This window comes from Chrysemys picta, chromosome 4, assembly GCF_011386835.1.
Source record: "Chrysemys picta bellii isolate R12L10 chromosome 4, ASM1138683v2, whole genome shotgun sequence".
NCBI classification, from domain to species: Eukaryota; Metazoa; Chordata; order Testudines; family Emydidae; genus Chrysemys; species Chrysemys picta.
In genome coordinates, this window is record NC_088794.1 from 59,099,897 (window position 1) to 59,118,380 (window position 18,484).

At 53.7% G+C, this 18,484-nt stretch overlaps 1 protein-coding gene across 5 annotated transcripts in view; it reads left to right on the top strand.

The window, feature by feature from the left end:
- The window catches only part of FGD2 (FYVE, RhoGEF and PH domain containing 2), a 60,945-nt gene extending 44,760 nt beyond the window's left edge, over positions 1-16,185 (top strand). For all 5 annotated transcript variants that reach the window (XM_065595047.1, XM_065595046.1, XM_065595044.1 and 2 more), the window contains 13 exons: positions 1,118-1,266; positions 2,736-2,892; positions 3,102-3,240; positions 5,453-5,511; positions 7,362-7,508; positions 8,231-8,323; positions 9,822-9,901; positions 9,987-10,017; positions 10,568-10,660; positions 11,083-11,214; positions 11,545-11,691; positions 14,412-14,555; positions 14,736-16,185. In XM_065595047.1, the coding sequence (XP_065451119.1) occupies positions 1,136-1,266; positions 2,736-2,892; positions 3,102-3,240; positions 5,453-5,511; positions 7,362-7,508; positions 8,231-8,323; positions 9,822-9,901; positions 9,987-10,017; positions 10,568-10,660; positions 11,083-11,214; positions 11,545-11,691; positions 14,412-14,555; positions 14,736-14,978 (1,596 nt within the window). In that variant the 5' untranslated portion in view covers positions 1,118-1,135 and the 3' untranslated portion in view covers positions 14,979-16,185. The remainder of the gene's footprint in view (positions 1-1,117; positions 1,267-2,735; positions 2,893-3,101; positions 3,241-5,452; positions 5,512-7,361; positions 7,509-8,230; positions 8,324-9,821; positions 9,902-9,986; positions 10,018-10,567; positions 10,661-11,082; positions 11,215-11,544; positions 11,692-14,411; positions 14,556-14,735) is intronic.
- The last annotated feature ends 2,299 nt before the right edge of the window (positions 16,186-18,484 follow it).

The window sequence follows — 18,484 nt, forward strand, 5'->3', positions numbered from 1 at the left end:
CTATCTGTTACGCACCTAAGGCCTGTGAGCCTATTCCTCGAGGCCGCCTCTTCATCTCATTCCATCACCCCCAGAAAGAGTCTTTGCACCCCTATCTCACATGCCTTGGTTACTGTTCAAGTTGTCTCTGCACCCCAGGCTGGGCAACCAAAAGGAATCTACTACACCCCAGGCCCAGAGCAGTTACTTTACAGATGCATGGGTGTGTATGGGGATAGGATCACAGAAATGCAGGGCTAGAAGGGACCTCGAGAGATCGTCTAGTCCTGCTCCCTACGCTGAGATAGGACCAAGTAAACCTAGAGCATCCCTGACAGGGGTTTGTCCAACCTGTTCTTAAAAACCACCAACGATGGGGATTCCACAACCTCCTTTGGAAGCCTGTTCCAGAGCGTAACTATCCTGAGACTTAGAAAGTTTTTCCTAATATCCAACCTAAGTCTCCCTTCCTGCAGATGAAGCCCATTACTTCTTGTCTTATCTTCAATGGACATGGAGAACAACTGATCCCCATCCTCTTTCCAACAGTCCTTCACATATTTGAAGACTGTTACCAGACCCCCTCCCTCAGTGTTCTGTTCTCAAAATTAAACATAGCCCCCTTTGCTCCAAACCATTCAGCGCTGTCACCCCTGGAACATGCTAACTTGCCCCCAGGACATCTCTGCTCCTAGGCCAGCTCATCTGATTACCTCCTAAGGGAGCACAGCTCCTTCGCTCGTTAGAGAAACGCCTACACCATTGACCTGTATTCATCCCTGCAGTGTATTCCTGATAGCCCCACGCCCCTTTGATAGCATCGCCCTTCAGGAAGTGCCTTTGTCCCCATTAGTCCATGACGCATCCGTGCATTTCTCCCTGGAACATTCTATTACCTCTCAGTCCATTCCTCCCTTCCCAGCCCTTTCGTATCTAGGACCAGCTGTGAGTGTCCTTCCACCCTAGACACTATTCCACCTGGAGCCACATGGTCCCCAGGCTGCTTGCTTGTCTCTAAAGGAACCTCTGAGTTCCCTTCCTCAGCGGAGTGAAGCCTCCCCACTCAGGATGCTGAGGAGCAGCAGAAACGCTCACTGCCCCTTCCTATTACTGTACGGTTGGGAATGTGTCTTTCCAGGTGTTTTTTGCAGAGCTGATGAAGGAAGCCAGAAGCGGGAAGAGCATCCCAGAGGATGTGGTGAAAATGATCTTCTCCAACATCTCCTCCATTTACCAGTTCCACGCCCTGTTTTTCCTGCCAGAGCTGCAGAAACGCATGGAGGATTGGTGAGTTAGGGGGAGCCAGGACGCCTGGGTTCTATTCCTAGAATGAAGGCGGGAGGGGAGCACTTGTGAATTGGGGCTTACGATCAAACCTGAATGTTTACCCGGTCTGCTCTGCAAGCCAGTGTGCTGGAAAGCACTTTCTCAAGACCATTTGAGCCAGATGCTGATACTCTTCCTCATGCTGAGTATGACCTTATTTCATTGACTCATGGAGTCAAGTACTACTCAGTGTGAGTAAGGGAACCGGATTCCTGCCCATTATTATTTTTATTTGCAGGTGCTTGAAGCCCGCTTGACATTTTGGCCTCCATACACAGTTAGCAAATCTGATGTGGGTTAATTTTTTTGTAATGATGTAGGAAGTGCCAGATTATTTCCCCAGGGCTGCCAGAATCTCCCCGAACATGGACAGTAGTAGTGTCAGCTTTATGTACACACACAGAGACACAGGTGTTTACCCATGAAAGCTTATGCCCAAATAAATCTGTTAGTCTTTAAGGTGCCACCAGACTCCTTGTTGTTTTTACAGAGACACACTGTCTCTCTCTCAACCCTGCGCTATATAAACAACCCTGGGCACGAGAAGGGTGTTCAGTCTCCATGACCCTTTCACCCTTGGCCTCTCTGCTGAGACTTTCAACCAAAGATGATGGAGACACTGAGGCACAGGGGGAGTGACTTCCCCAAGACCATATAGTGATCAGCGGCAGAGCTAGGAGATCTCATGATGCCTAGTTCAGGACCTGTCCAGGGTCAGTTGTGATGGGACTTTAGTACCATGGACACCTGCCCTCTAGAAACCCAATTGATGCCACCAATTCAGCTCCCCGATGCCACTGAGTAGTCATCAGATGATAATGCTGAGTGATGACTCACTACCAGCCAAGGCCAGCAATCCAGATGTGAATTCCCACTACCAATTCCCAGCTCCCCAGACACTGATAACTCAGCAGCTAGATAGAGTGATTAATAATCATGGTTATTATTAAACACCTAGCTCATTTATAGAGCTCAACGCGCTTTACAAAGGAGTGTCAGTATCATTACCCCCATTTTTACACATGGGGAAACTGAGACACGGAGCGGTGATGTGGCTTACCTCAGGTCACCGGCAGGCCAATGGCTGAGTCAGTAATTGACCTCTGGTCTCCTGTGTCTCAGTCCTGTGCTCTACCCGCTAGGCCACATTACCTCAGTCTTGGGTTGAGCCAGAACCTCGTAGGGTGCTTGCAGGAGCCCTGTTGGGTTTGACACAGAGGGATGAGAGCTGAAGATCCGTTGAAACACTGTCTGAAATGTGTAATGACTCTTAATGCAACCCCTCCCCTGAACCAATCTGGCCCCCTCACTTCCCCGGCCTCTTGCTATGTCAGTGGCAGGTGAAAAGCCGATTCAGTTTCTCTGGGCAGCTTCTGCGGCCCATTCCACTGACCTGGCAGAGGTGCTGATCTCCCGGGTTCTGCCGGCAGGAGCTCCAATCCCAGGATCGGGGATGTCATCCAGAAGCTAGCCCCGTTCCTCAAGATGTACGGCGAGTACGTGAAGAACTTCGACAAGGCGGTTGAGCTGATCACCACCTGGTGGGAGAAGTCCCCCCCCTTCCAGGAGTTCATTGTGGACATTCAGGTGACGCTCCACTAGATCTGGAAAGAGGCTCAGAACCACCTGGCCTCCTTGGCTTTGATGCTCAGCATGTTTCCTGGTGGAGCCCCTTCACCCAAACTGGCTCCTCCAGGCCGGGCTGAGGCGGGTCGGGGTGTGTGCGAGGAGCCCGCACTTCCACTGTGTGGGTGTGTCTCTCCCTCTAATTTTGGTTCTCTGCTGTCCCTTTCCAGAAGAGGGAAGTCTGTGCTAACTTGACCCTGCAGCACCACATGCTGGAGCCGGTACAGAGGATCCCACGCTATGAACTCCTGCTGAAGGATTACGTCCGGAAATTACCTCCAGAGTCACCAGACCGGCATGACGCAGAGAGTAAGAGCTCACCCTGGGGGCATGGGCCAGTTGTGGGGCTGGGAGTCAGGAGACATGGGGTCTAGTGGCAGCCCTGCAAGTGCCCCTCTCCACAATGCGGGTAGTGACATTTATACCCCTTTGCGAGGCACTTTGAGAGCCTCAGATAAAAGGGCAGAACAACTACAGTCCCGCCAGCGGACGTCTCTGGGAGACCTGAAGTGACTCAGACCAGGGGTTCACTAGTTAGGATGCCCTAGAACTGGCACTGCTAACCACAATTCCAAAAGTCTTGTGATGTTCTCCTTGGCCCATTTGGTAGCAAGAACACGGAGAATCAGACGGCAGGTGTAACCTGCTTCCTGGACCCCCCTAGCTGACATCTAGTACCAGAGACCAGCGTTTAGCTCCTTAAAGTCAAATCACCCAAGTGATCGACGTTGTCTTCGGTAGCATCACTTGAGCGTGTTGACTCCAGCCTGTCTTCTTCAGGGTGTGGAAGGGCTGTTGCTAGAGAGCTGAGGCCCGCATGTGGAAGATGCTGTGATTTTTGGTGCCTGGTTTGAGACACCTTGCATCTGATTGTCAGATTGTTCTGAGCCTCTGCGGTTCCCACTTCAGTTGGAGCAGAGGGGCCGTCAGCAGGATAAGAAAAGCTGTGTTCCCCTTAGCGATCCCTGATGGCCCTGGAGGCAAAAGTATTCATATTACCAATCTGTGGCCTCCCAGGACTTCGCTGTGCAGCACACCCCGACCACTCCACAAAGTTGAGCAGTTCTGATTCCATCCAGTAAAGGGCAGTGGTGAGACACCCACATTCTCAGCAGAATTGGGCTGCATTAGTAGGAGCGTTGTCAGCAGATTGAGGGAAGTGATTATTCCCCTCTATTCGGCACTGGTGAGGCCACATCTGGAGCACTGTGTCCAGTTTTGGTCCCTGCACTACAGGAGGGATGTGGACAAATTGGAGAGAGTCCAGCGGAGGGCAACGAAAATGATTAGGGGGCTGGGGCACATGACTTACGAGTGTAGTAAGATGAGGCCCTGAAACATAAACTCTTGTGTTAGAGGCCCAGTCTGAGGCCTGAAGCCTGAACCAAAGTACTTCCAGGCATTGCTAAGCAAAAGCTGGGCTGTGAGCCAGAGGCAGGCCCCACTCACAGAAGTTGGCAAGAAGAGGGTTGCTAGAAGAAGGTGCATCCACACATAAGTGCTAATAAGAGGAACTTGTGCCAAGATGCTATCAGAACACTCCCCAGAGATAACTAGGAACAGGCAGGTGCATCTTAAAGACAGGGTCGAAAGGACAACATGATGGATAGATTTGATTGAACCAACATGTAACAGGAGAAGCAGCACCCTAATGAGTAAAGGGGCTGCACCTCAATACGTCAGGAGGGATGAGTAAGCTGTTCTGCACCTTTATAAGAATAGGTCTGGAAGTGCACATCGTCGTCCAGCCTAGGGGGCAGTGGAGTGTCCCACCACTGACTGAGTTGTGTCCATTGCCAGGGGCACATATTCGTAGTATGTTCTGTAGAGTATATAGGAAACTATTACTGTGCTTCGTTTGACAATAAACCTGGCCGGGTGCCTTCGTACCTTACTAGAGTCTGTGGTCTTTGGGGGTTCTCTTGGGGTCTGCGGTGTCAACTATCTGCGCAGAACTGGGGCAGCACACAGAGGGAACATGCACGTAGCTGACTGTTATCATCATGGAACAAGAGCAGAGCACCACACCGGTAGCTACTGACAACAATGAGGAGAGGCTGAGGGAATGGGGTTGTTTAGTCTGCAGAAGAGAAGAATGAGGGGGGATTTGATAGTAGCCTTCAACTACCTGAAGGGGGGTTCCAAAGAGTATGGAGCTTGGCTGTTCTCAGTGGTGGCAGATGACAGAACAAGGAGTAATGGTCTCAAGTTGCAGTGGGGGAGGTCTAGGTTGGATATTAGGAAACACTATTTCACTAGGAGGGTGGTGAAGCACTGGAAGGGGTTCCCTGGGGAGATGGTGGAATCTCCATCCTTAGAGGTTTTTAAAACCCGGCTTGACAATGCCCTGTCTGGGATGATTTAGTTAGGGATTGGTCCTACTTTGAGCAGGGGGTTGGACTAGATGACCTCCTGAGGTCTCTTCCAACTCTGATATTCTATGATTCGCCTCTGCGCTGTTTGCCTCTGCACTGTACTTTGGGGATTCTAAGCCTTTGTTTCTTTTCTGGTTTCATTGCAGAAGCCCTGGAAATGATTTTCTCTGCAGCCAAACACTCAAATGCGGCCATTGCAGAAATGGTGAGTACCAGCCCTCACGCTGCTCTTAATTATGATTTGTATCGTGCTAGCTCCTGGTTTCCCCCCAGCCAGAGGCCAGGACCCCACTATGCTAGACGCTGTATATATATGTAACAGAGAGCACCCTGACCATATTCCATTCCCAAGCACCTGTGCTGGAACAGGGAGGGTCTCAGGGGTACAGGGCTGCTGCCCTCCATCACTGCAATATCTGAGCACCTCCTGATCATTCTCCTCACGACCCCTCTGGGAGGCAGGGCAGGGCTGTTATCCCTATTGTACAGATAGGTAATCGAGGCACAGAGAGATTAAGGGATTTGCCCAAGGTCACACAGTGAGTCTGTGGCAGAGCATGGAATTGTCCTGATCCTCTGTGTCCCAAGCTAGTGTCCCAGGAGGCCAGGCAGGCAATTGGAGAATACATGGTGTAGCGGTTAAAGCAGAACCGGGGTCAGGAGAGAGAGATTCTATTTGTGACCTGCTGTGTGACCTCGCTCCACCTCTGTGTGCCTCAGTTTCTTTATATGTCAGAGAAGGTGATGATCCCTTAACTGCGTCTCCTGAGGTTGTGAGGTTTGATTCATTAATGGTGGTTAAAGTGCTTTGAGATCCTCGGATGGAAGGCAACAGGGAAGTGCAAAGTGTTACAATGGAAGTGCCGGGCTCAGTGCAGAAATCACTGGATTATGTTCTCTGGCCTGTGCTATGCAGGAGATCAGATTAGACCAGAATGATTCTGTCTGGCCTTGAAGTCTATTATTTCCCAGCAGTCCTCGTGCTGTTCCCAGTTGGTATGCAAATGTCACACTGGTCTCTGAGAGACAAGGCGGGTGAGATGGTATCTTTGATTGGACCCGCTTCTGTTGCTGAGAGGGACATGCTTTCAAGCTTACCTAGAGCTCTTCTTCAGGTCGCAAGACCTTGTCTCTCTAATGTCCTGGGACCAGCGCCACTGCAGCAACACTGCAAACACTTGTCTCTGCCCGTAGGTGAATAGCGGTTGCTTGTGGCTCAGAAAACCGGCAGCGGATGAGCCTTTACACTGCAGTGATAGGGAGTGGGTGGGTAGCCACATTGCAAGGCTCATTAACCTGCATCTGGGGCATCCTTGTATTCTCAGGCCCTCAGACGGTGTAATTCAGTGGAGCTAGGTCGATATACACCAGCTGAGGATCTGGCCCCAGATTTCTGTGTAGACAGTATTGGAAGCTGCTCTCAGAACGGGTTAAGGAGAAATCAGTCCCAGCCCAGCCTGTGCAGGCCGTGTGCTAAGACATGGAACCCCTGCATTCTGAGGTAGGCATGAGCCGCCTGTGCCTAGGGAAAGAGAAACCTGCTTGTGCTGGGGTCTGAAACAGATGTGCCTGTCCAGAAAGATCCAACCCATCCCATCCATCTGGAGTGAGTGGCCAGCTCCATGTGGCCAGAAGAGGAGGGAGACATCCTGCCTTGCCAGATCAGGGGTGGGCTGTAGTTCCTTGGCCGAAGTGAAGGAGAAACCCAGCCTGCCCTGGTTCTGGGGTGTCCGACCTCTTCCTTAGAGACCCTCCTGCAAGGGGAGGAGACGTTGAAAGCCAAGCTGGTAGATTTGGGGTGTTTTTTCTCCCTCTCCCCATCACCGGATCCTTTTCCTCCTCTTCTCCATTGGCCCAATCCTGCCGAGTTCTCAGTGCCTCCTGCACAGGGCTGAGCACTGCTGACTCCTAGGACAAACAAAGGAAGTCGTGGCACTCAGCACCTCTAGGATGGAGGCCAAGGTCAGTGGGTGCTGAGGGTGCTCAGCACCTTGCAGCATCAGCCCCCCTGGTGTTTTTCCTCCCTCATCCCCCTCTGTTTTCTTGGCTCCCCAGGAGCGTTTGCAGAACCTCTGGGAGGTGTATCAAAGGCTGGGGCTGGAAGATGATATCGTCGACCCTTCCAACGAGCTCATTAAGGAGGGCCCCATTCAGAAAATCTCCTTCCGCAACAACACTACGTCGGAGAAGTATCTCTTCCTGGTAGGAGGGCGGCTGGGCCAGCCGAGGCGGGGTGGGAGGGCAGGGAAGGAAAGGAGAGGGTCAGCAGCACTACGAAGCGGAAGGCCGTTTCTGGGAGGAGGATCGATGGAAGAGGACAGGGTTGAGGGGAGAGAGAGAACAGAAAACCCTGACCGCTCGCAGGCTTGGCCGGGCTGGAGACTGTGAGCCTGATGTCCCCGCTGCTTTGGTCCCAGTGTCCAGGGCAGCCCGGGTGCATGGACTGTACAGATCTGGGAGTGTTGGACACCCACCGTGCCCAGGTGTAAATGGTACCATAAGGGGCAAAGCATGGAGGTCCGGGCCTTTTGCTTCCAAAGCCTCTGATCCCCCACACAAGGGAACCCTTCGGTTGCTCAGACAGTGCTTTGGAAATCCCTCGTCTTTGGGGGGAGTGTGGGGGGGTGTTGGGGGGAGGAGGGCAGACGAGCCATTTGAGTTCATCACTCAATTCCAATTCCATTGGGATTTCGGCCCCTAACTCCATAGGCTCCTTTGAACCCCCGCACCCCACCCCAAGCGTTGGTACCTATAGATCCAGAGCATGTGCTGCCAAACGCTGTTTTGTTGGACATTTGCCCGGGGCGCCTGGAGATCCTGACTGGCGCTGCCAGAGGATGGTGGCCCGGTCCTGCCCCGCCCATGCTCAGTGTACCATTGCTGCATGGTCCCCTCCAGCAGCTCACATCTGCTTCCTCACTCAGTTCAACAACATGCTGCTGTTCTGCGTGCCGAAGGTCATCCAGGTGGGGGCGGAGTTCCAGGTGCGCTGGCGGATTGATGTGGAGGGCATGAAGGTCAGACAACCCTTACACGTTATTATCGCCTACATTTATACAGGGAGCAGCTTTCCCCCGCCCCAGAGCACCACTGAAAGGCAGCCACCTCTGGGGCGGAACATGGCTGCTGTTTAATAGGGCACAGCAACACTGTATGACAGGAAGTGAAGAACAACTCTGTGTCCAGTGGAAACTATAGGAAGGGGTTGAGGGAAGCAGAATGTGATTTGGCCAGGGCAGCTGGTCTAATGCTTGGGAAAACATTCCCAAGCGACCAGGGCCTTGAATTTCCACCTCACCTGAACGAGCACCTCCCCAGTAGCACGACATGCACTGCTGACACAGAGGGAAGAGCGCCTCGTGCTGCATTGCCCACTCTACTTTCTGGAGCACTTGGGGTGTTTTTCTTCTCCCTTTCACGTCCCTCGTGCAAATACTGCCAGGTGTGACCCTGCTTAGCTCCCGGTATCTAAGATCAAAGCCTGCGCTGTTATGGCATACAGCAGCTCCCTGCAGACTCAGGGCATGGCTATACTTGCAGATGTAGAGCACTTCGAGTTAAACCAGCCTTTGTAGAGCACAGTAGGGAAAGCGCTGCAGTCTGTCCACACTGACAGCTTCAAGCGCACTGGTGTGGCCACATTTGCAGCACTTGCAGCGGCATTGGGAGCGGTGCATTATGGGCAGCTATCCCAGCATGCAAGTGACTGCAAATGGGGAGAGGGGTGGAGTGTGACAGGGAGTGTGTGGTGTGTATGTGGGGGGAGAGAGAGTGGGTTTTGGCGGGCTGAGAGCATGTCAGCATGCTGTCTTGTAAGTTCAAACAGCAGCAGACCCTCCTTCCCCCCCGCCTCTCTCTCTCACACACAGCATTCCACACTAATGGTTGCTTTGTCTCAGAGCAGATAAGCAGCCGGCTGTCAGAAATGGAGCTTTCAAACACCATATCCGCATTCCTACAGCGAGTTCAAAACAATGACAAGAGTGGCCACTTGACTTAAGGGGATTATGGGACGTTTCCGGAGGCCGATCAGAGCGCAGTAATGCAACACCTCATTCACACTGGCACCGCGGCGCTCCAGAAGGGGCACAGCAAACGTTATTCCTCTCGCCGAGGTGGAGTACCAGCAGCGCTGTAGCCGTGGAGTCAGAGCGCTCTACGTGCCTTGCCAGTGGGGACTGGGAGTGAGCTAGTGCGCCCGGGGCTCCTTTATTGTGCTGTAACTCGTAAGTGTAGCCAAGCCCTCGGAGCAGGCGTTCCTGGAGCTACGTCCAGAGAGCAGGCAAAGAGAGTTCTTAGGAGCCACAGTCAGCAGTGTCCATAGGGTCATGTTCAATCTGTGCTTGGGCCCTGAATCCATGGACTTAGAGCCATGGCATAGACCATACACACTTAGAGCCCTCGCAGCCACCGGGTGTCTGTACAGCTGAGAGGGAGACCCAGACTGGACCTTCCATGGGGCCGGCGGGCTCTGGCTCTAGTTCTAATGTCCCTGTCCCCCCCCCGGGATTCCAGGTGCGGGTACTGAAGGATGTGGAATTCCCTCACTCCTTCCTGGTCTCAGGGAAGCAGCGGTCGCTGGAACTGCAAGCCAGGTAAGGGAGTGAAGGGCCCTCCTTCTCCAGCCCCAGCTGAGGAGCCCAGGGACATGCTCTAACCACTGTCTCCCCTTTGGCACAGGTCGCAGGAGGAGATGAACGCCTGGATAAAGGTACAACTGCGCGCCGCAGCCCCTGGTCCCTGGCCGGGGGGGAGTCATGTGATTTTAAATAAGGAGATACAGACTCGCCTCCTGTGGGTCCCAATCCGTGCTCTGCCTCTGCAGGTGGGAAGAGTTCCTTGCGCGCAGGCTCCAGCTTGCAACGGGCAGGACAGGCGGCGGAGGGGCTGTGCGAGGATCTGCATCCGTGGGGTGCTGTGGGGCCGTGCTCCAGGATGGTCTCCTGCGTGGCAGTGCAAAGGGGTGGGTTTGGGGGTGTGTGGTGGCTTTCTGCGCTGGTGTGTTGCTCTCTGGGGGAGGAGTCCACCCCCTGCCATTCCTGCGTTGGTTCCCTGACCAAGCCCCACTTAATCAGATGTAGTATCCGTGGCCCCTGCAATCCGTGGTCTTTGCTGTGGCAGCTTCCAAGGGGGCCAGTTGGTGCCAAAAGTGGAGGTGGTATTTGCACTCCCATGGGGAACTGGCCTGAGACCAGCTGCTCACGGAATTGGGCTGCCGTTGGGATGGGCTGTGACAGCCCTAACCCCCCTTTGTTCCTCAGGCCTTCCAGGACGCCATTGCCAAGAAAGAGAAGCAGAGCGAGAGCTTCAAGACAGCAGTTCACGGGCCTGATGGGGAGGTCCAGGAATTTGCTGTAAGCTCCCCCCCCCCCGGTCCTGTGGCTACTAGCTGCTCTGGGCTAAGGCTCTCGAAGCATCCTTTTACCCTCAGGAAGCCCTGAAGAGCTGGGGAGAGTCCTGTGGGGACGGGCAAGCTTCCCCCTGCCCCACGGGGTAGTAGCAGAGAACGGCTGGAGGCAGAGGAAGGGTGGGCTAGTGGGGAGAGAGGTTGCATTATGGTCATCAGGTTCCTTTCATGACGGCTGAATCTGGGCCAGGATTTCGGGAGACCCCGTGCGGTGACACTAGGCAGCACAGGCTGGGAGCTAGAAAACCCCACAGGATCTGCCTATGTCCAGCCGCCTGAATAGAGAGTCCCCTTCATAGCCCCTGTGGCATGTCCCGGCTCTGCTCCGCCGAGGTGACCGAGCCGTGCTCTCTCCTTTCCCCCGCGCAGTTCAAGTCGGAGGAGCTGGGCCGACGGGCCCCGCAGTGGGTGCGGGACAAGCTGGTGACCATGTGCATGCGCTGCAAGGAGCCTTTCAACGCCATCACGCGCAGGAGGCACCACTGTCGGGCCTGTGGCTACGTGAGTGACCCCACTGCCTCCTTGTAGGACCAGCCCTTTGGAAGGGCCAGCGAGGGGTCCGACTCCCCGTCCCCCGCACAGGAAGGGGTCACACAGTTCCCTTTGCAGGGGGCAGAGGAGGGAGAATAAAGCCCCTCGGTGGGGGGTGGGGGCGGCTAAGGGTCACCAGGAGAAGGAAAAACCCTTCCCCACAGGGATTCCCCACCAGGGGCCGGGGGATCGCCTGTTTACTGGTGGCGTGGGGAAAGAGGTGGGTGCTGTCCCTCAGGGCCCCACGGTGCCCGGCTCAGCCCCTCCCTGCCCCTGATCAGGGTCTCTCTCGTGGGGCAGGTGGTGTGCGCCCGGTGCTCCGATTACAGAGCTCCGCTGCAGTACGACAGGAACCGGCCCAACCGCGTCTGCCTGGAGTGTTACGTCTTCCTGACGGGGCATCTGCTGCCTGAGGAACGAGAGGGGAAGCACAAGGGGATCCTCGAGGTGAGGCTGCAGCCGGGGAGGCCTCTTGCTCCGCAGTCTGTCTCTGGTTTCTTCCGCGGCTGCCCCTTTCCAGCCCTGCCCGCTTCCTGCCCCGGGGTCTCTGGCTTGCTCCTTCCCTCCTGCAGGGGAATCCGCGGCTACGTCAGCTCAGCTGGGTTCATGTCAGGCACAGCACTCCCACACTGCTGTGGCGGTCACCAAGTGGGGTGCTTTGGTGAGCTGCCCCTTGCCTCTGGGAAGCCCTGAGCAGGGGATTTCATTGGGCCCGTCTGCCCACCAATCTGCGGGGGGCGGGCGTTTTGCCTTTGTGTTCCCTGCATTACAAACGCAGGGATCGTGCTTGCTTGTCCCACCCACTGTGCAGCATGGGTTAATCATTAGAGCAGGGACCTGTCAGGCGGGAGTCCTGGGCTTTCTTCCTGCCTCTGCCACTGGCCTTGGGCATGTCACCTGTGAGCTGCTGGTGCTCATCGCCAGCCACATTTAAGTCAGTGGGAGTCTGGGGTGCTCAGCACCTCTAGGAATCAGGCCAAGCGCCTCTCCGTGCCTCAGTTTCCCCATCTCTATACATTCAGCCATTCACCTCTGGGTGCCCCAGATTCCCCAGTTATAAGGGGAGGGCAGGAATATCGACCTACTGCACATCGGGGTTTGTGAGGCTTGCGAGCTCCTGATGGGGAGAAGGGGCAGCTGGTTCTGTCCCTCCTGGATGACTGGGTTTCGCTGGCCCATGGTGTGGCACACTCCCTCCTGCGGCTGCTTGGGCTGGAGTTAAGGTTGCGTGGTGAGTGCTGTGACCCAGTGTTTCACATTTTGGAGCTGTCTTAGCCCTGGGGTGGGTCGCGAACTCCACAAGCCTCTCCTGGCTACCATACCTTGGCTGTGACTTCCCAGGGGAAAGGAGAGTGCTCTGTCCATGGTGCTGAACTGAGGCTGGCACAGAAAAACCCACCTCTACCCCCACAAATCTCCACGCAAACAGACCCACGCAGAGACACTGACACACACAGAGACACCACTGCTCACACGCAGACCCTCACCCCCATGTGCGCCTGCATTGACATGGCCACACAGGACTGTTCACACCCATTGACGGACCCATGTGTGCGGAGACAAGGTGGGGAAGGCGATATCTTATTGGACCAGCTTCTGTTGGTGAGGGATACACACTTTCGAACCACACAGAGCTCTGCTTCCGGTCTGGGAAACTGGCTCAGAGTGTCACAGTTCGAGGCAAGAGGGAATGGCTTGTTTAGCATAAGTAGTGACCACGTATTTCTAGGTATGTACCCACAGACACGTGTACGCACACGTGCATTTGAACACAGAAATATACACACATGTGCACCTGCAGACACACGACTGCACCCATCCGTGGATATCCATGCATAGGCAAACACAGATACATAGACGTGTGTGCGCACATGAACACACAAATGTGGATGCAGCGGTTGTCCCACGGCTAATGGGATAGGCTCAGACCCGCTCCAACAGAATAAGGCGCCTTTCACCTTAGGATCTATTCCAGACTAGTTCCCAGTGAGGTGGTCAGATCTGGGCACTTGCCCTCTCCATGTTCCTCAAAACAGCCTGGGTTTGCTCTTCTTGATTCATTCAGAGCCCTCTTTGACATGGTAACAGATACAAACCCACCCACCGAATTTGGATCTGAAGCCTGGGGGACACAGCATGGCTGAGAAGCAAGGGCAGTGATTTCAGCCACTCTCCGGTGCAGCAACCTCCCTGGAACCCCGGGGTCATGATTGTCCACAGTCCCCCTGTGTACTGTGCGTCCCAGGAGCTAAAACGCGTCAAGCTGGCCGGGTGCTTGGATGGGAGTGTCCAGTAATGGGCTGCTGCTTCACTAGGTGGCACTCTACTCTCCTAGTCAGTACTGAATGTAGTGCACCAGTATGGCACTAGGGGGCGCTGAGCTTTCCAGGTTCCAGAATTTGGATGAAAAACATCAATCCAAGGTGCTGCTTGATCATGGTCATTAAAACTCTCAGGCAGTGTTTAACAGGTGGGATGTTAGACCCAGCATCCAGGCCATATTCCAGCAGGGACTGTTACATTCCACCAGCCTTTCGATCGCCTCCTTGTTCCAACCGAAAATGGGATTTTTCACAACTTGTACAAAGCTCTCACGTTGCCATGCCATGTTAAACAGCTGCTGCTTTCCACCCCAGAGATGGGTGCATTTCAGCCGTGGGTGAAACAGTCCCTATGGACTCTGTACATCGGTTTGCCAGGTGCTTTAGGACCCTAGAGGATAAAAGGTGCTTTATAAAGACAAACTGTGAGAACATAGGATTTGCCAGACTGGATCAGACCCTCTGTCCCATCTCTGACAATGGCCAGAACCAGATGTTTCAGAGAAAGGTGGAAAAAAATTTATAGTGGACAATTTTGCTTATGCACTAAAGTGCCTATGAGGGATGCTTCTTCCTGACCTGAGGCAATGGCTGGCTTGTGCCCTGAAGCAGGAGGGTTTATAATCCTTCTAAAACATTACCCTCTGTACTGTGGGTAGACACAAATGCCTAGCTCTCTTTGGAAACCTATTAAGCTTTTTGCCTCTGTGATATCATGTGGCAGTGAGTTCCACAGGTCAAAACTTCCCTCTGCCTTTGTATTAGCTCACTAGGAAGCCTCAGGGTAAGCCTGAATCCATGAGCGTGTGGAAGGATTATAAAGGGGGGTTCTTGGTTTCTTGGCAGAAAGAATCAGCGGAAATCTCGGGGCAGAGCCTGATGTGCAGTTTCCTGCAGCTGTTGGATAAGAACGGGAAAGGGGGAACGCGGGGCTGGTTCGTGATCCCACAGGACGACCCCCTGGTGCTGTACATGTATGCGGCACCCCAGGTAGGCGAGGGCTTGGTTCTCCTATTGCATTTGTATTGAGACCCTGCTCGAGTTGCAGCAGCCTGGCAATTCGTCTGAGTTGTGCAGCGTAAAGCTGGTGCTGGCTGTCTCCACTGGAGGGAGGGAGCAAATACTGACGCTAACAAGCCTGAGCCCCTGTCTGTCCTTCCCTCCCTCCAGGATGTCAAGGCTCACACCTCCATCCCCCTGCTGGGCTACCAGGTGAAGGAGCCGCCCCAGAGTGACCCCCGTCACCTCTTCCAGCTGGTCCAGTCCAAGCAGACCTACACATTTGTGGCGGAGACGGAGGAGCTGAAGCAGCGCTGGATGAAGATCATGGAGCAGTCAGCCAGGGGCAATGCTCCTCTCTCTGGAGAAGAGGAGGAGGAGGAGGAGGATGACTCATTCGATGACCTGGAGTGATTGGGGCTCTCGGCAACCTCTTCTAGGCTGTCTATGGATGACTCCAATCCTTCATGTCGGAGAACTCAGACAGCAAGATCTAGTGGTCACAGCAAAGTGACAGGGACTCAGGAGACCTGGGATCCTATCCCCAGTTCTGTTGCTCACTTGCTGTCAACTTGGGCGAGTCACTGGACTTTTTTTTGTGCCTCAGTTCCCCCATCTCTGCAGTGGGGATGATGGTACTTACTAACCTTTGTAAATTGCTTTGAGGTTTATCAAGGCAGGGCAGCATAGCCCTTACTGTTCCCATTGCCCAGACCACACTGCAGAGGAAGGTGTGATTGGAGCAAGTAGTAAAAAGTAATGTCGTTTGGCACCATGGGCGAGCAATCCAAGTACATAGCCAGGCTCCCTGGCAGACTTATACACGGGTCGCTAGCCCATGCCACCGTGTCTACATGGCTATTGTAAGCCGTGCTAGCTAGATGGGCAGGCTAGCTAGGTGTGGAGGCCAGTAAGCCTCTGCCTCAGGCAAAGATGGCTCAAGCTGCAGAGTTTGGATCCCGCGGAGAAGGAGCCATCTGCAAAATTCAGATGTGACAGGAGGGTGGGATTTGGATCCGTGAGCAGAGCCTTTCTAGAGGATCTGACAAATGCCCCAGGACCCAGTGGGCAGTCCTCTTGGCTAATTAGCCATCCGCCTCTTTGTGGGAGGAGGGGAATGGGCTGGAGGAAGCTGGGGAAACAGACAAGGAAGGAGGCTGAGATGAGGGAGGTGCTGCTGGAGTCATGGAGGGGAGGGATTGGATGACCAAATAGAAGTGGGAAGAGATGGGATGGGGATGGGGGGGCCCATGGCAGGAGGTTCCTCCCATGATTAGCTTAACCCAGCCACTCCAGCTGGGTGGGAACCAGGTTTCCCGTCCTGCAACAATTTTTCAAGAGATCAAAACATTTTCCCACCCTGAATTGGAATGAAAAGTTGAAATCTTGAAAAATGTTGTAAACCAAAAATGTGGAGGGGGGAAAAAATACCCAACCGCTCCCGCCTCCCTCCAAAAGCAATCGGTTCAGGTCAATCAATGTTTTGTTCCACTTCGGACAATTTTTCATCTTCTTACCTTTATTTCATTATCATTAGCTTGCATTTCAAACGAAAAGCTGCTTCAAACCAGAACTTTTGGTTTCGAAAATGTCCAAATGAAATGCGGTGACAGCTTTGAAACTGTTTTCCTTTTTTTTTCTTCGAGTTGAAAAAGTTGTGGAAACTGCCCCTTTCCCGGGAGAAGTTTTGGTTTCGACAAATTGGCGTTTTCTAGTGAAAAACGTTTCACTGGAAAATTCCCAACCAGTTCGTCCTCCCATCTTCCAGTGAGAGAACTGGTAGAATTGCAGTTCTAATGGGTGATCCGTCATTCCACCAGTTGCCACCAGAGAGCAGTAAAACCTAACTGCTCTGCTGTACTTGGCTGTGCTAAGAGTATAGATGTGACTTCTATTCACCTTACTCTGGGGGAGGAGATCTTAAACTTTTTTAGCACCGCCGCAAAGGGAGTGATAGTGGTGACAAACCTCAAGGGCGATGAAGCGCAGTTTCATTCAAGCCTTTACTTTGTCTTACTTTCTTGGTGAGTTTCCTGGGCTGGTGTGATGGAGATTCTGGTACCGCTCTCCATGTCTGTAGCATGGGGGAAGGGGCTGTGCATATACCAAGGTAGGGCTCTGCCAGTGCATGCCAACAGAACCTGCAACTGTCCCTGGCCTGGGACCTCACACACCCCAGCCAGTGCACCTCCTCTGGGCTAGAGTTGCAGCACTCTTTGCTAGTCCAGTTCTGGGACCCCACAGCTCGGCCAACACACTTTATTCCTGACTAACTACTCCTGCAATTTCTGTCTTAGGCTCCCCACCTTGCTCTGTCAATGCACCCTAATTCTGACTTGCAGCAGTCCTGGGACCCCCAAATATCTCCCACAGTCCCCCTTGATCCTGAACTGCAGCATGCTCTGCTATTCCATTCCTGGGACCTCCTAGGGCTTTGTCGAGTCACGCCCAATCTGCAGCCCACATGCTTTTCCACGCCTGGGACCCCACACAGCTTTACAAGTGCCCCTCAATCCTGACCTGCGGCACCCCTTGCACTTCTCTCCTGTCCTTCCATGCCCTCTAGGGTGACCAGATGTCCCCCCACCCCCATCCTGATTTTTCACACTTGCTGTCTGGTCACCCTAACGCCCTCTGGGATTGTAGTCCTGTTTCTCCCTCAATCCCAGCCAGCCAACTGCACCAGACCTCTCCTGGGACCTGGAGTCAGGGCAAGCAGCTGCTGCCATTTGGGTGACAAGCTTGGGATATGAACCAGCTCAGCTATGCCGAGCTGAGCAGGTAGGGATGGTGCTAACTCGCTGGGCCAGCCAGACTATGGGAGAGGGGCCGGGGAGAGCAAAGCGTTGCTTTTCTTTCAAGACAAAGGTAAGGTCATTAGTCTGCGTATTAAGGTAGCAGCTAGGGGTTGTGCTCAGGGCCCCACTATGCGAGGTGTTGCACACACGTAACAAAGAGACAGTCCCTGCCCCAAAGACCTTACAATGGACGTATAAGATGAGCACCAATAGGTGGATGCAACGAATGGGAAGCACGAGAAAAGAGGGAGACAGTGATAATCAGCAGGACGAGCAGTGGCCATGGCATACCGGCTGCCTGAACAATGCCAAGTTCATTGTAGGCAGAGGAGAGTTTTAGGAAAAGCTGTAAATATTCGCCCAAGGACCTACCCCGAGAAAGAAGAAGATGCCTGGCCTGGAATTCCTTCAAACAGAAGGAAGTACTTCTTCATATAATGCACAGTCAACCTGTGGAACTCCTGGCCAGGGGGTGTTGTGAAGGCCAAAAGTATAACAGGGTTCAAAAAAAAAGAAATAAGTTCCTGGAGGATAGGTCCATCAATGGCTATTAGTCAAGATGGTCAGCGATGCAACACCACGCTCTGGGTGTCCCGAGCCTCTTGACTGTCAGAAGCTGGGACTGGATGATAGGGGATGGATCACTCCATGTTGTGTTCATTCCCTCTGATGCACCAGGCATTGGCCACTATCAGAAGACAGGATAGTGGGCCAGATGGACCATTGGTCTGACCCAGTATGCCCGTTCTTATGTTCCACCAGCCTCCCTGCCTATCCCAGCGAGTCAGGGAGGGGCAAGTGATAGCTGCTTTGTGACCTCTCTGGGACATACAGGATCAGAAATGATTAGTCCCTGGAAGCCCAGGATCGCACAGAGGGATCAAAGATTGACCCGTCCTTGTTAGGGCTGGAATCCGGTTGCCGGGCTAGGAAATTAGAGCTTCACTTAAAGTGGAGGTTGGAAATCAGGGCAATCTGGAGAGAAGACAGAACTCCCGTGTGCATGGGGAACAGGAGAAGGTCTGTAATGTGCCTTCTTCACACTGGGGGGCAGCACAGAGCACAAAGCAGAGCGGGGCAGAGCCGAGAAGTGGCGCCGGCGCCTTTGCGGGCAGTGATGGG